Below are 15956 nucleotides of genomic sequence, written 5' to 3'. Positions count from 1 at the left end.
CCGTTCGTGTTAAAAATTCAATCTAAATCCTAAATCTAAACCCTAAATCTAAACCCTAAACCCTAAATTTCTAAACCCTAATATCTAAACCCTAATATCTAAACCCTGATGTCTAAAACCTCAACATACGTTCGAAAAACACGATAATTGTTATATATTACTTCTTCGAGCGTTTTCCCGCCAAAATAATAACATTCATCACGAAGTGTCTTTTCTAAATGTTCTTATTTTCATCCAATCTATAATGTTCGTGAACAAAGTTTTTTCAAGAAACGAAAAAAAAAAAAAAATTTTGCTTCCCCCCGTTTCCCCCCGATTGGTTACTTCCCTCTTGATCCTACCACTATATATATATATATATATATATATATATATATATATATATATATATATATATATATATATATATATATATATATATATATATATATATATATATATATGTATATATATATATATGTATAAAGTTAACGTTCGTTAGCATCCGTCTCGATCTCATGTTGACCGTTGCAACACTCCAAGGTCCTGACCGTTCAACCTCGTTTCACATCTTTTTCAACCTTGCGACCTCCATCTCACTTTAATTTTATATGATAAAAAAATAACACATAACACATAACACATATTAATAAAAGTATACTGATTATTCTGTTAACTAGTAAAATTGGATAAGTATTCAAAATTTTGTTGAATAATTAGACAAAATTTCATACCTAGTTTTTTGAACTTTACATCAAATATGTACATTGATATTGTGTTATGTAGAGAGTAGTATTTTTAGATCTGATATGTTGCTCAAAAGTACATGGTTAGTTCTAAGCTAAAATATATATTATTAGAGCCGTTAGATAGTTTACTCGCTTTTATCCTAACAAAAATATTTTTGTAACAGTCCCTTTGTATTATGTGATAAAAAAGCCACTTTACTTCTATTTGGGTAAGATTTCTGTTGAAACTTTTGGGGCCGTTAACCATAAAAAAACAAAGATGGGGGCTCAAATCTAAAACCGAAGATTATGCAAACATTGACTTTTGTTTTTCTTCAAAATCAACCCAATTGAAGAGTAAGAAAACTGAGCCAAAAGGCTAAAACTCGGTCTTTCTTTGCTGTCTTTTACAAACCAGAAAATTAGGGTTTGAACAAAACCCTCTCCAGTTTCAACTAAAATCACAGATCTTTCACTCAACTCAATTGTTCCCAAGATTCAATTTTTATAGAACACCTTTAGTGTTCCACAAATGGGTCGTCATCAAAAACCCATAAAGCTCCTGTTACATCTCTGGGTCATCTTCTTTTTTTACCGTTACGACGTCGTTTCCGGCAACGATTCAGATAAATCGGCGTTACTTGAGTTCAAAAGGTCCGTATCCGACCCGAATGGAGTACTGGGCAGTTGGAGTGAGAGCAATTCGGATCCGTGTTCGTGGGTCGGGGTTACTTGCGGGTCAAATAATCGGGTTGTGGCTCTTAATATTACAGGTGGAGGTAATTCAGGCTCTTTTACTTGTAATAAATATGATCAATTTCAATTGTATGGATTTGGAATTAGGAAAGATTGTGTTGTGGGTAATGCTAAATTAGTGGGGAAATTGACCTATGCAATTTCAAAGCTTTCGGAACTTAGGGTTTTATCGCTCCCTTTCAACGATTTAAGTGGTGAAATACCTGGTGATATTTGGGGGTTGAAGAAATTAGAAGTGATTGATCTTGAAGGGAATTTAATTAGTGGGAATTTAAGTGTGGATTTTAGTGGGTTAAAGAACCTTAGGGTTGTTAATTTGGGGTTTAATCGGATATCCGGTACAATACCTGATTCTTTATCGAATTTGAAGGATCTGCAGATATTGAATTTAGCTGGAAACCATATGAACGGTTCGATTCCAAGATTCTTTAACGAGTTTAATGATTTAAGGGGGTTGTATTTGTCTTTTAACCGGTTTTCAGGGAAGATTCCAAATGAGATAGGGTATAATTGTGGTAATCTCGAGCATTTAGAACTCGCTGGCAATTTATTACTTGGAGGAATTCCATTTAGTTTGTCGAATTGTAGTAAATTGCAATCTGTTTTGTTGTATTCGAATATGCTTCAAGATGAAATCCCAATTGAATTAGGTCGGCTTAGTTCGCTGCAAGTTTTAGATGTGTCAAGAAACAGTTTCAGTGGTCCGATCCCTAAACAGCTCGGAAATTGTAAAGAGTTGTCGATTCTTGTGTTCTCAAACTTGTTTAATCCAATCCCTAATATCGGCGATGCTGGGCAAATTGAAACGGCTCGTTCTGAAGAGGAGTATAATTATTTTCAGGGTGTATTGCCTTTGGAAATTACTAGTTTGCCCAAGCTGAAAGTTTTATGGGCGCCAAGAACGAGTTTGGAGGGAAAGATTCCAACCAATTGGGGTGAATGTAAAAGTTTGGAAATTGTTAATTTGGCTCAGAATTTATTCACTGATGAAATCCCGAAAGGTTTTAGTATATGCAAGAAGTTGAATTTTCTTGATTTGAGCTCGAATAAGTTGACCGGAGAGGTTAATGATGAACTTCCGGTTGCTTGCATGTCTGTATTTGATGTTAGTAGGAATTGTCTTTCAGGGCCAGTTCGGTTTTTTCGTCACACTACGTGTGAACCCTTCGATTTTTCGTCAGTATATGTAAGATATTTTAATGGTGGAAATGGGAATCTTGAAATAATCCATAATTTTTCCGGTAATAACTTTACTGGGTCGTTGAGTTCAATCGAAGTTGCATCAACCAGAAAAACAGGGGAAAACTCTGTGTATATGTTTCTTGCGGGTGAAAACAATCTAACGGGTCAGTTTCCGGGAGATTTGTTTGATAAATGTTCTGAATTTGATAATATCGTTGTCAACGTCAGCTCGAACGCGTTATCTGGTGAGATCCCGTCGAATATTAGTCAAATTTGTAAGTCTTTGAGCGTTTTGGATGTGTCCGGGAATCAAATAGCGGGTGTTCTTCCTGTTAGTTTAGGGGATTTGGGTTCTCTTGTTTCGCTTAATTTGAGCCGTAATTTGTTACATGGCGAAATACCATTTAGCTTTAGCAAGATGAAGGATTTAACTAGTCTCTCGTTATCTAACAACAATCTAACGGGACCGATTCCTTTGGGTCTCGGAAAGTTGAAATCTTTACAAGTTCTTGAACTTTTTTCAAATTCGTTATCTGGACCGATCCCGAAAGATCTTGTTAATCTCAAAAAGTTAACTGTTCTTTTGCTCAACAACAACAAGCTTTCAGGAGAAATACCATCTGGTTTTGCAAATTTCTCAAAAATTATGAAACTCAACGTGACGGTAAATGATTTCTCTGGCCCGTTAGCTGAAAACTTGATGTCAACCCCTGAACCACAGCCTGTTGAACCAGCAACAACGGCTGGGGGCGATTTCGTAAATTACTCTGAACCATCAACTGCATCCTCGAAAAAGGGGAACAGTAACTTCAATTCGATCGAGATTGCTTCGATTACATCAGCTTCTGCCATTTTGTCTGTTCTTTTAGCTCTCATTGTTCTGTTCTTTTGTACCCGATGGAAACCGAGATCCGCGGTTCACGAATCGACCCACAAGGAAGTTACTTTGTTTACGAATATTGGGGTCCCGTTGAATTTCGAGAATGTAATACAAGCGACAAATAGTTTCAATGCGAGTAATTGTATCGGAAATGGCGGTTTTGGAGCTACCTATAAAGCCGAAATCTCCCCGGGGTTTTTAGTCGCGATAAAACGGTTATCGGTTGGTCGGTTTCAAGGTGTACAACAATTTGATGCAGAGATTAAAACCCTAGGAAGGTTACGACACCCGAATCTCGTAACCCTAATCGGATACCACGCGAGTGAAACCGAAATGTTCTTGATTTATAACTATTTACCCGGTGGAAACTTGGAAAGATTTATTCAAGAACGATCAACGAGAGCCGTTGATTGGCGGGTCCTACACAGGATCGCGTTAGATGTAGCTCGAGCACTCGTGTATTTACACGATCAATGTGTTCCTCGTGTTCTTCATCGTGACGTGAAACCGAGCAACATCTTACTCGACGACGATTTCAACGCGTATTTATCGGATTTTGGTTTGGCGCGGCTTTTAGGTACATCAGAGACTCACGCGACTACCGGAGTCGCGGGAACGTTCGGGTACGTTGCGCCCGAATACGCAATGACGTGTCGGGTCTCGGATAAAGCCGACGTTTATAGTTATGGCGTCGTGCTTCTCGAGCTATTATCGGATAAAAAAGCTTTGGACCCTTCGTTTTCATCTTACGGTAACGGGTTTAATATTGTCGGGTGGGCGTTAATGTTACTACGAGAAGGACAAGCGAAGGAGTTTTTTACGGCCGGGTTGTGGGATTCGGGCCCACATGATGACCTGATTGAGGTGTTACATCTCGCAGTTGTTTGCACAGTGGACTCGTTATCGACAAGACCCACGATGAAGCAAGTGGTACGGAGACTGAAGCAACTGCAACCGCCATCTTGTTAATGTAGTATTGATATTGATTGATAGTATTATTGATTTTTAATTTGTGATTTGTAAATTGCTGTATAATGTTTGTGTTGATAATGAATTGGATATGCACAGATGAAGATTTGGTGCAACCCTGAGGGTGTAGTGTAATTTCTTGTTTGTTCATTTCTGTATAGAATTATAAAAGCAGGTTTTCAAGTTATGTCTTCATTATATGTATTTTGATTTTGCAGAGCTAGAAAGACATGGTCATGAATCTGTTTATCAAATATTAATATTAATATTAATATTAATATTAATAGTTATATCTAATGGACAAAACTAGTTGTGGAGCCCTCGCTTCGCGCCGGGGGCTCCGTTTTGAATGTGAGTTTAAAAAAAAAAAAGTCTTGATCTATTTGGTAAAAAAGAATTTTTTGCGACATCTATCATTGAAGGGTTGTTTGTGAAAGTTGTTTCTTTTAGCGTTTTTTTTTTTTAAGTTAGTTGATATATTTTGTAAAAAAGAATGTTTTTCGACATCTTTTGGTAGCATTGAATAGTCGTTCTTTTTATGAAAGTTGCCTCCTTTATCGTTGAGGAAGAAAAGGAAAAAAAAAAGGTTAGTTGATTTTTTTGGTAAAAAAGAATTTTTTCCGACATCTTTTGGTAACATTGAAGGGTTGGTTCTTTTATGAGAGTTGCTTCTTTTATCGTTGGAGACCAAAAAAAAGAAGTGAAATGACGAAAATACCCCTAGTTACTATTAATGAATAGTGCTACTGAGTTTTGTTTATTAGATATATAGATAATTTGTCTTATTCTCCATGAATAGTACTATTCCCATTTTTGCTTTTCACAAAAATAACTCCCTAGCTTCCATTAAAATACAAATAAAACCCCTCACTTTATACCTAATTCTAAATTCTAAATTATTATTTACTCCATTACTAAAACCAAAAATACTGAATAATAACACTCATCACGCTTTAACAACTTGTACGCAGCGCTCAAACAGTTGGACCCACATGGGCCACTACTGTGCTACAGTAATTTATTTATTTTATTTTTTTGTGTGGTCCCCAACGTTTTACAAAAAAAAAAAAAACTAACTTTTTTTTTCCTTTTTTTTCCCTTTCCTTCCTCAACGATAAAAGAAGCAAATTTCATAAAAGGAACAACCCTTCAATGCTACCAAAAAATGTCGAATAACATTCTTTTTTACAAAATAGATCAACTAACTTTTAAAAAAAATAATAACCATACGCTAAAAGAAGCAACTTTCACAAAAGGAACAACCCTTCAATGTTAGATGTCGATAAATTTTTTTTTTTACAAAATAGATCGAGACTTTTTTTTTTAACTCGCATTCAAAACAGAGTCCCCAGCGCAAAGGGAGGGCTCCACAACTAGTTATGTACTAAGAAAATAGTTTTATCTTTAACAATCTGGTATGATAAAGATACAGTAATATGAATAAGGTAAATGCCCCTATTGGGCTCTTGCGATTAGAGGTGCACGAAAAACCCTTTCCGAATTCAATCGTATCAAAAAATCTGAAACTGGATCTCAAAAAATCCGGATGCACAAATATCCGGAACCGGTTCTTGGATCCGATCCGGTTCCAACCGGATCCAAAGAGACGTTGGAAACTAGATTTTTTCCAGATAAAAATCGGATTTTATCCGATCCGGTTTTAGATCCAGACCCGAATCCGAATTCGGGTCTGCCCAGAAATCAGAAATGTATAGCCGTGTTTTTTTCTAATTTTTTTTTACCCTTTTTTGGCTTTTTTGAGTATTTTTTTATTACACCCGCAATGTGTATTATAAATAGATGGTGTTGTTTTGGTTGAAAACACACCAACAAACACTCTTAATGTTCTCTCTAAACTTTCTTATTACTCTCTAAGCTCTACTTAATAATCATATAATGGATAATTCACAAGCTTCCGCTATGTAACATCCCGTTTTTTTTTTTTTTTAATATATATGACTTAAGGTGCGTATTTAATAATGATACGCATATCCGCAAGATTGTGCGGATGCGCATCCAAAACCCTAAAACCGCACACAAAGGCATATGTCACGGGTATAGTCGCACCTTGTGCGCCTATACCATCTGATGCAAGTTTTGTATACTCGCATAAGGGTCCAGTACATTCTAGAAGAATGTACGGTATAATTAATTCAGATTCTTTTCCTTAAATAACGAAAGTTAGTTGGGACAAGATCACATTTAATTAGGGAAGAGATTCTACCGAAACCCTAATTCGTGAGCCTATAAATACATAGCTCATAAACCCTAATACAGGGACATTCATTCGGTTACTCATACGTAAACCACAGCATACAAATCTCCATCGTACGAATAAAGCTTCTTACGATCTTAAAGACTTTCAGGTATGTCTTGAACTATAAAACCTTCATGTCTTAGGGCCACTCAACCTCGTATGCTAGGTTGTTGGTGGATGATGTTAAAGCTAAGGGGTATAAAATACTATTAAATTTTACAAGAAAATACTATTAAATACGATACAATTTTACACAAGATATTTATTTATTTATAGAATGGATATACTTAAACCTTGCTACAACACTTATAGGCAGTGTACCTATGTAACATCCCGCATTTTCCGTTAAATTATTTTAACGCCCGTCTTTTTATTTTAATAATATCCTTCGTAACTAAATTCGTATCCTCCGTTAGCTAACATTCTTAATATTTTTCCGTTATTGAATTTTAACATCCTCCGTTAATACGCGTTTTAAAATATCCCGTTTAGGTAATTCCCGCAACCGACTACAAACGCGAGGGACTAATCTCGCCACTCGGGCAAACTTGGCTAACTAGTAACCCACCATCCACCACCAACCTCCCATTTCTCTCTATCTCTTTTTCTTACTTCCCTTTTTATGCTCTCAAAACCTTCAAACACAAAATCATCATCCAAATTCGATTTAGGGAGCTAGCAACAAAATAAATTACATATTCGTGATCCTCTCTTCATCCTCTTCATTTTGGTACCAACTTCATCTCGTTTGGGTAACATTTCTAAAACTCTAGATTTCTCTAAATTCGTATTTTTGACTTGAAATGATGTTAGTTAATGTCTATGGCTCATTGTGATGTCGTGTATGTAATTTGTATGCTCGATCTTGTTATTTGGTGTAACTAGCATGAACACTTGAAATGGGTTAGTTTAATCTTTGATTTTGATTGATTAAATGTTGTTAGATGTTAAACCCATTGTGTTAAAAGTGTTACTAGCATCGTTAGTTTCGTTTTGGTATGTTGGATGATATGAAAACCTTGCGTTAACATGATTATTGATTTTGTGATTCTTAATTAGGGTTTGATGAACCTTAAAATGAACTTTTGATGCATTGAATGCTTGTTAATGTTGTTAGTAAGTGTTTAGTTGCAATGTACGTTTAATTACCTTCGAAACGGCATATCGTATGTGTAGATTGGACTACCGAATCATGAAATGAAGTTGTGAACTTGAAACTTGGAAAACGAACTCTAAATGATCACTTGACGAGAATTCGGTTATTGTAAATGATAAACTCGATTAATGATATGTGGTTAGTTGTATCCTTTATCAAAATACCTTCCCGATGATATAGGATACATGTTTTGATTGTTTGCGGGACATAAATTGGGATTGTTTGAGTTTTGGTTCGTGCATTTCTTTGTTGCAGCAAAACAGGGCCTGGATACAGATCTGGACGCCGTCCAGATTCTTGGACGCCGTCCAGCCCTTCAGACTTGGACGCCGTCCAGTCTTTTGGACGCCGTCCAGTACTTCAATACTGGACGCCGTCCAGCCATTTTGAACGCCGTCCAGATGGCCTATCAGGTGCTGTCCAATTTGGTCGTTTTTCGATTAATTCTAACTATGCTACGCACCTCCGATTAACATGAAACTTGACTAACATGCTTATATATGATTAAAAACCTCAGAAAAATAGTTCGGGACCCGACCCGAACGTGTTGACTTTTTCGTTGACTTTGACCCGACCAAGTTTGACTTATAGCCAAACTTAACCGAATACTTATGCAATCTCTCTAACTTGCTTCTATACTTGTATCTTGCATGAAACTTGAAAATTTGATTCACATGCTACTTAATCGAGTCGTAACGAGCCATAGGACTAATTGAACATCCTTGACCAATCGCGTTTACCATTATTGATACAACTTACTTGTTTAGGTCAAGACTAGCATTGTTCTTTGCACACGTTTACTTGTTGAAGTACTTTATTACTCGTGCACTCAAGGTGAGATCATAGTCCCACTTTTACTCTTTTGAATTTACATTTGGGATGAGAAAACATAAACGTTTCTTTTTACTAAGTGAACACAAGTACAGGAAAACAAACATTCTACATACGAGTTTAGAACAAAATCCTCAATTCAATTATCATTAGTTACACTTGCCGGGTGTAAGTGTGAACTTATGTTATGTGGATCCATATGGGTTTGACAAACCCTCATTCAGACGGTTCGCTACCGTCTACGAATGAAATATATTTTCGAGAATCAGTGTATGTTCTAACACTAAGGTGATGGGGTTCAATGGGAGAAATGTTAAGCATTGATAATTGGGTGCTCGTGAAACAAATTTTGGAATGGTTAACTATTATTTCGATGTTGCAAATCTTGTGGTTCAATCTACTTATTTACTCACTTACTTACTTAAACCTATGATTTCATCAACGTTTTCGTTGACAGATTTCTATGTTTTTCTCAGGTCTTTGAACGATATGTGTTACATGCTTCCGCTCATTATTTTGATACTTGTTTTGGATGTCGAGTATTTATGCATACATGGAGCATCTTTTGGCTACTTTTAAATTGTGTCGCATAGGTTTCATTTGTACTTATAACTTTGTAACGTAACTTTTGGATGAACAATTCTTGTAAACTAGGGAACAATCTTTACTTTTGCAATGAATGCGACATATTTTGGTCAAACGTTATTTTAAAGACTTATGACCACGTAACGGGACCTAAGTAGTTGGCGCCGTCAAATGACGATTTTGTCGGGTCGCTACAACCTAATCGTACAGTAGTGTAGTTTTTAGTAAGTCCGGTTCGTTCCACAGGGAAAAATCTTTAAACAAAGCTTAACGCTATAGTAGTTTTATTTTATAAAAATACAAATATATATAAGTAATATTATTATTATAAAGGGGGGTTTTTTACCGTTTAATGACCGGTTTGTCGATTTTTAAAACTTTAGTTGCAGTTAAAACCTAATGTAAAATATTAAAAATAAATAAAAGACTAAATTTAAAGAGTAAAGTAAATAACGATAATGAAATTGCGATAAATAAAAGTGCGATAAAATAAAATTGCGATAATTAAAAAGTACGATAATTAAAAGTGCAATTAAATACAATGACAATAAATAAAAGTGCGATAATTAGAAGTGCAATTAAATGTAAAATAAAGGAAATTAAATATGAAATAAAAGAATTATGCTTATTTAAACTTCCGTAATCATGATGTTTGACGTGTTGATTTTAGTTTTATGCCCATGGGTTAATTGTCCTTTGTCCTGGATTATTTAATATGTCCGTCTGGTTTTTGTCCATAACAGTCCATCAGTCATAAATATAAAGTGCGAGTATCCTCGTTAGATTATCCTTATACCCGAAGTTAAATATTCCAACTAATTGGGGACTTAAACTGTAACAAGGTTTTATTACTTTGTTTAATAATTACACCAGGATATCGACTGCGTGTAACCCAAGGTTTTAATACTTTGTTATCAATTATGCCAAGTGTCCTTGTACATAATTTCACCCCTGTTTTAATAATTCCATAGACTATTAATCCATTCCCGTGTCCGGTTAAATGAACGATTATTCGTACATATAAATACCCCGCCCATCGTGTCCGATTGAGTGTATATGGTTATTTATAGGGACGTCCAATTGTAAATCTTTATATTAGAATTAACAAACTATCATTTAGTTAAACAAATATAAAGCCCATTAATAGCCCATAGTCTAATTTCCACAAGTGTCGTTCTTTTGTCCAAACCCCAATTATGGTACAAAGCCCAATTACCCAATTTTAGTAATTAGTCCAACATCATGATTACTTCGGATTAAATAAGCATAATAATAACTTAGCTACGAGGCATTAAATTAAAAAAGGTTGAACATAACTTACAATGATTAAAAATAGCGTAGCGTTACACGGACAGAATTTCGACTTACACCCTTACAACATTCGCTAACATACCCTTATTATTGGAAATTAAAATTAAAATTAAAATTATAATATAAATATAAATATTATACGTTGAGTAATAGAGAGATTGATATATGTTGAATGATGCACCTAACACTCGATTTTATAGGCTTTGTGAACTGGAAAAGATGCTCATGCGATCGCATGGAGTTTCTTCCTCCAGGCCATGCGATCGCATGGCCAGCTGGGGAGGCTCAAAAGTCTTTGTTTTTTTATGCCGACGGTTTTTAAATATAATATAATATATATATTAATTTTAAAAATTAATTATATATTATATTATATTCATGTGCATAGTTGACTTGTAATTTTTAGTCCGTTGCGTCGAGCGTTGAGAGTTGACTCTGGTCCCGGTTCCGGATTTTCGAACGTCCTTGCGTACAATTTAATATCTTGTACTTTGCATTTTGAATCTTGTACTCTTGTAATTTTGAGACGTTTCTTATCAATAATTGGAACCTCTTTGATTGTATTTTGTACTTTTGAGCTTTTTGGTCGTTTGCGTCTTCAATTCGTCGAATCTGTCTTTTGTCTTCACCTTTTATTATTTAAACGAATATCACTTGTAAATAGGACAATTGCAACTAAAAGCTTGTCTTTCTTGAGGGATAATGCTATGAAATATATGTTCGTTTTTAGCATTATCAAATATTCTCACACTTGAGCGTTGCTTGTCCTCAAGCAATATAATCTTGAAATACTAGAATCACTTCTTTATTCTTCACACTTTGTACATCAGTGATTTCTATACGGTGGTATAAACAATGGTAGTAACGATGTGGTTTACAGTCCCACATGACTATAAAAATTTAGATCCTTTAAGGAAATTGGATCTTTATGAAAACATTTGATCTTTTGAAAATTAAATCTAGTTTTTACCCTAGATAAGTTTTCCGGAATAACCCTTCACCGGTGTTTGCAAATTCTTTTTGTGGGTTTGGTGGGTTTCAGATTTGAAAATTTTAGCTCAAAACTTATGGTTTTGTGTCACCCACTTGCTAACCTTGTATTGGGAAAGCAACACGTCCAGTATACTTGCTCCGTATATTACCTTTCGATAAACTACCGTCCGGTTGCAAATGAAAGCGTTGAACAAGCAACTGTTAAGGCAATGTCCCCTGACATGCTTTTAATTATGGTCTATAACGTGTCGGACGCAATTACTATCCTTTGTAGGAGCAATAGTAAAGCTCACCCTTATAATTTTTCGGTCTGGCACAAGGTCCTGTCTTTGACCATGCTATGCAACCACCGTTCTTACGATTGACACCCAATTTGGTTCAGGTGACCTAATGAATTCCAGTTGAATTCCTAGGATTTTACGTTCAATGGTAATGAACGCATTGAAAATGGGTTTTCAGAAAAGAAATCGGTTTATAATTTGATCAAAATATTTTCTCGTTCAAGCTCGAGTTTAGATATCATTGAATTCCATGAGTTTGAATTCTCAATCTTTAAGGTCAATCTCTATGATTGAGTAATATTAGTCTTAAAAGCTGATTTTTGATCTTTAAGAAGATTATCCTTTCTGGGGATCTGATTCATTAGTCTTATCCAGCTAATTTGCAAGGCGTCCTCCCCATTTTACGAGACAGATCCTCTCATGGTTAGGATAATTCTGACCACTTGGCGACCCTGTTTGATGCTGAGGTCCGTGGATTTCCTGCTGATTTTAGAGATGACTTTTCTAGGTTTTTCGTCAACCTACAGCTGGTCTGGACGACAACTTCATGACCTAAATCAAGAAGCGCGTTTCTTTTTCGGAAGACTTTACTTCCTTTAAATGATGGAATTGATTCATCGTGTAGATCCATCTTTCTTTCAAATATATTACAGTAAATCGGGTAAAACTGATTAGATTAGTCCGAAACAAAAGTATCTTCAATTATTTGTTACAGAAATATGTGACATATGTTTAAAATTACTTGGTGAATTTTCCCACACTTGGCTTTTATTTTCCCTTTTTGTTCTTCTCTATTCCATTTTAAATGAATTTTAACATTTTGGTTTGTTTCTCAATTTATGTCCTTTCCGAGGTAACAATAATTTCGGTGTTAACACCTAGTTTTATCGTTCATAAATATGTATAAACATGATTTTGAATTCATTTAGTTGAAAATTTTGAAAATTTTTACTAGAATTGGGTAGTCAGTATATAAGACTAGGGCTGTTCTTTATTATCAGAGAGCACTAGATTCTAATACAACTACTGCGTTACTAGTATTTTTAATGGTAACCAAGTGTATAAAGTAAAAATTTTAAAATCCGAAAGAATTTAACCCCTTCCCACACTTAAGATCTTGCAATGCCCTCATTTGTAAGAAATAAGTAACAATTTAAATTATTGAGGGTGATTAGCGTAGAAAAATGATTAAATTTTACCAAATTTTCCAAACATACTGGCATTTGTTTGCTGAATGATAAATGGTGCACATCATTTATTCATTCCGTCTTGTTGTTACATCACATTTGTTTTTCGTTTTGTCGTCAAAACTAGCTTTTGCTGAACTTAATGTCAGTCTTTGAAAATGCGCTGTTTTACCCTGTTTTGTACAATCGACAATATACATACATACAAATATAAACATGCATGGCAATTTGAAATGGGACTTAATATCCCACTTTCAAATCCTAAATGTAAAATATTAGTACACAATAATGATAAAAATGATAAAAATTACACAAATATATCCAATAACATAAGTTTAAACATGAAAAAGTCAAAAGATAAAAACATAACAATCATAAAAATAACCAAATGGAACCAAATCAGTCTGGATAGGGGTTCCAGTTCATCTCGTCAGGTGGGTTCCATTGTTGGTTATAGGTGTCCTGATAGGCTTGGTTATAGTCATACCGGTTAAAGGGTGGTCGGATGTCGGGGCTGTGTGGCGGAAAATGAGCAGGTCGAGTAGGCACGTAATTATTTGGTACCTGATATGATAGCTGGCTCATGATTTGGTGCTGATGAACTAACCAGCTATCATGTTGGCGTTGCCTATAATCCTCGTATACTCGCTCGGAGTTCCACTGCTCATACATACTATGTCTGACCGTGCTCGTCATTGCTTCCTCATTTATACGAACGTGGACGTCAAGAATAGCATCTCGTAAGACATCCCTAATGTCTTCCACCTCCTCCATTTCCTCGTCTGAGCCTCTCTCTACCTGAGGATGATTACCTTCATAGGGTACTGCCTGGTTGCGTCTACTTTTCAATACCTTAGCACCCACATAAACTTTCAATCCTAAAGGCTCAACCTGTTCTCTACAAAGCTGTAATGGACCCCCTTGGTTCCTATCAACACCTAAATACTCTCCAATGAGAGTAACAAAAATACCTCCTCCTATTATACTCCCGTCCTGCATTCCTTCTACCATTTTAGATAAATAAAAACCAACACAGTAAGGGATATTGACAAAGCTTCTAGGATCCCGAATACACTTTAGGTAGAATAAATCATGTAAGGTCATTTTTTCCTTATTGTGACCTCTCTGTGTAATCGAGTTAGCCAAAAATCTATGAATGATACGAAGCTCGGCTCTGTCAATATGTGTATAGGAATGTCCTCCCGCTCGTGTAAAAACATCAAAATGTGACATACGCCTCCAAATGGAGTCAGCGTCAAAGTTGCTATCTACCCTTTCACCATAATGAATCAAATTTGTACAATCAGGTAGTAGCAACTCACCAGGAGTATATATCTGTAAAGCCCTGGCCATGTCCAGCATGGACATTCTGTACATCCTACCGCCAAGGATAAACCTAAGAAATCTTCTATCATCTATTCTAACTATATTTGTATCAAGTGATACAGTACTCATTGAAATGTCCCGTTCTTATTGATTAAAAACGTTCCATATTAATTGATTTCGTTGCGAGGTTTTGACCTCTATATGAGACGTTTTTCAAAGACTGCATTCATTTTTAAAACAAACCATAACCTTTGTTGGTATGTAGCGCAGCCTGTACTGCGGCTATGTTTGAAGCTAGAAAAGTACGGAATTCCTCTTCATTCATATTCACGGTGTGTCGAGTAGTCGGTGCCATTTCCTTCAAAATAGTTAAATGGAACAAGTTAATCATACAGAATATTAAGAGTAGTTAATAGTATTTCGTAGCATAATATGAACTCATTTATAAAAGCTTTTTCTTCATATTAGCGTTTTATAAGTTTAAAATTCGGGTAGTACCTACCCGTTAAGTTCATACTTAGTAGCTAATATACAATTCAACTACTACAATTCTATATGAAAAACTGATTATAATAATATTTCGCGTTCAAACTTTTATACAATATTTTACAAACTTACAATACCGCTTATTTTACATAAAGCTTGAAATATAGCACACAATAACTTTGATACAAGATAGTTGTGAAGATAATTCTAGCTAGTACACAAGTCGTTCAGCAAAGGCAATAAAGACACGTAATTCATACGTCCAGAAACAAGTCATGCATTCTGGTTTTACTAGGACTACTTCCCATCCTTGGTCTTGTGCAACATAACCATTATGGCCGTTTATAAGACAGCGTGTTGTAACGTCGTCAAAGGGACGAGGGTTACGTAATGTCCAACAGTCCCGTAACAATCTAAAAACCTCATTTCTTACCCCAATTACCGACTCCGTCACTTGTGGAAACGTTTTGTTTAATAGTTGTAGCCCGATGTTCTTGTTCTCACTTTGGTGAGAAGCGAACATTACTAATCCGTAAGCATAACATGCTTTTTTATGTTGCATGTTAGCCGCTTTTTCTAAATCACGAAGTCCAATATTCGGATATATTGAGTCAAAATAATTTCTTAACCCGTTGCGTAAAATAGCATTTGGGTTCCCCGCAATATATGCGTCAAAGTAAACACATCGTAACTTATGGGTTTCCCAATGTGATATCCCCCATCTTTCAAATGAAAGTCTTTATAAACCAAGACATTCTTGGAATGTTCTTCGAATGTCTTACAAACTGATCTCGCCTTAAATAGTTGTGCCGAGGAATTCTGGCCGACTCTAGACAAGATTTCATCAATCATGTCTCCGGGTAGGTCTCTTAAAATATTGGGTTGTCTATCCATTTTGTGTTTTTAAACTGTAAAATAGACAAGAGTTAGATTCATAAAAAATACTTATTAATACAAGCAATTTTTACATATATCATAAAGCATAAGAACACTATATTACATATATTACACCACACGAATACAACTATCTTATTCCGACTCGCTCGTTT

The 15956-nt window shown here is 35.4% G+C and overlaps 1 protein-coding gene across 1 annotated transcript; it reads left to right on the top strand.

The window, feature by feature from the left end:
• Positions 1 to 1042: 1042 nt before the first annotated feature.
• On the top strand, positions 1043 to 4681 carry LOC139856836 (LRR receptor-like serine/threonine-protein kinase RPK2). Its single transcript, XM_071845546.1, has one exon. The coding sequence runs from the start codon at positions 1240 to 1242 to the stop codon at positions 4492 to 4494; it is 3255 nt and encodes a 1084-aa protein (XP_071701647.1). The 5' UTR covers positions 1043 to 1239; the 3' UTR covers positions 4495 to 4681.
• Positions 4682 to 15956: the final 11275 nt, after the last annotated feature.

This window comes from Rutidosis leptorrhynchoides, chromosome 7 (assembly GCF_046630445.1).
Source record: "Rutidosis leptorrhynchoides isolate AG116_Rl617_1_P2 chromosome 7, CSIRO_AGI_Rlap_v1, whole genome shotgun sequence".
Lineage (NCBI taxonomy): Eukaryota > Viridiplantae > Streptophyta > Magnoliopsida > Asterales > Asteraceae > Rutidosis > Rutidosis leptorrhynchoides.
The sequence above is the reverse complement of the archived record's forward strand: the minus strand, read 5'-3'. Positions and strand labels throughout refer to the sequence as shown.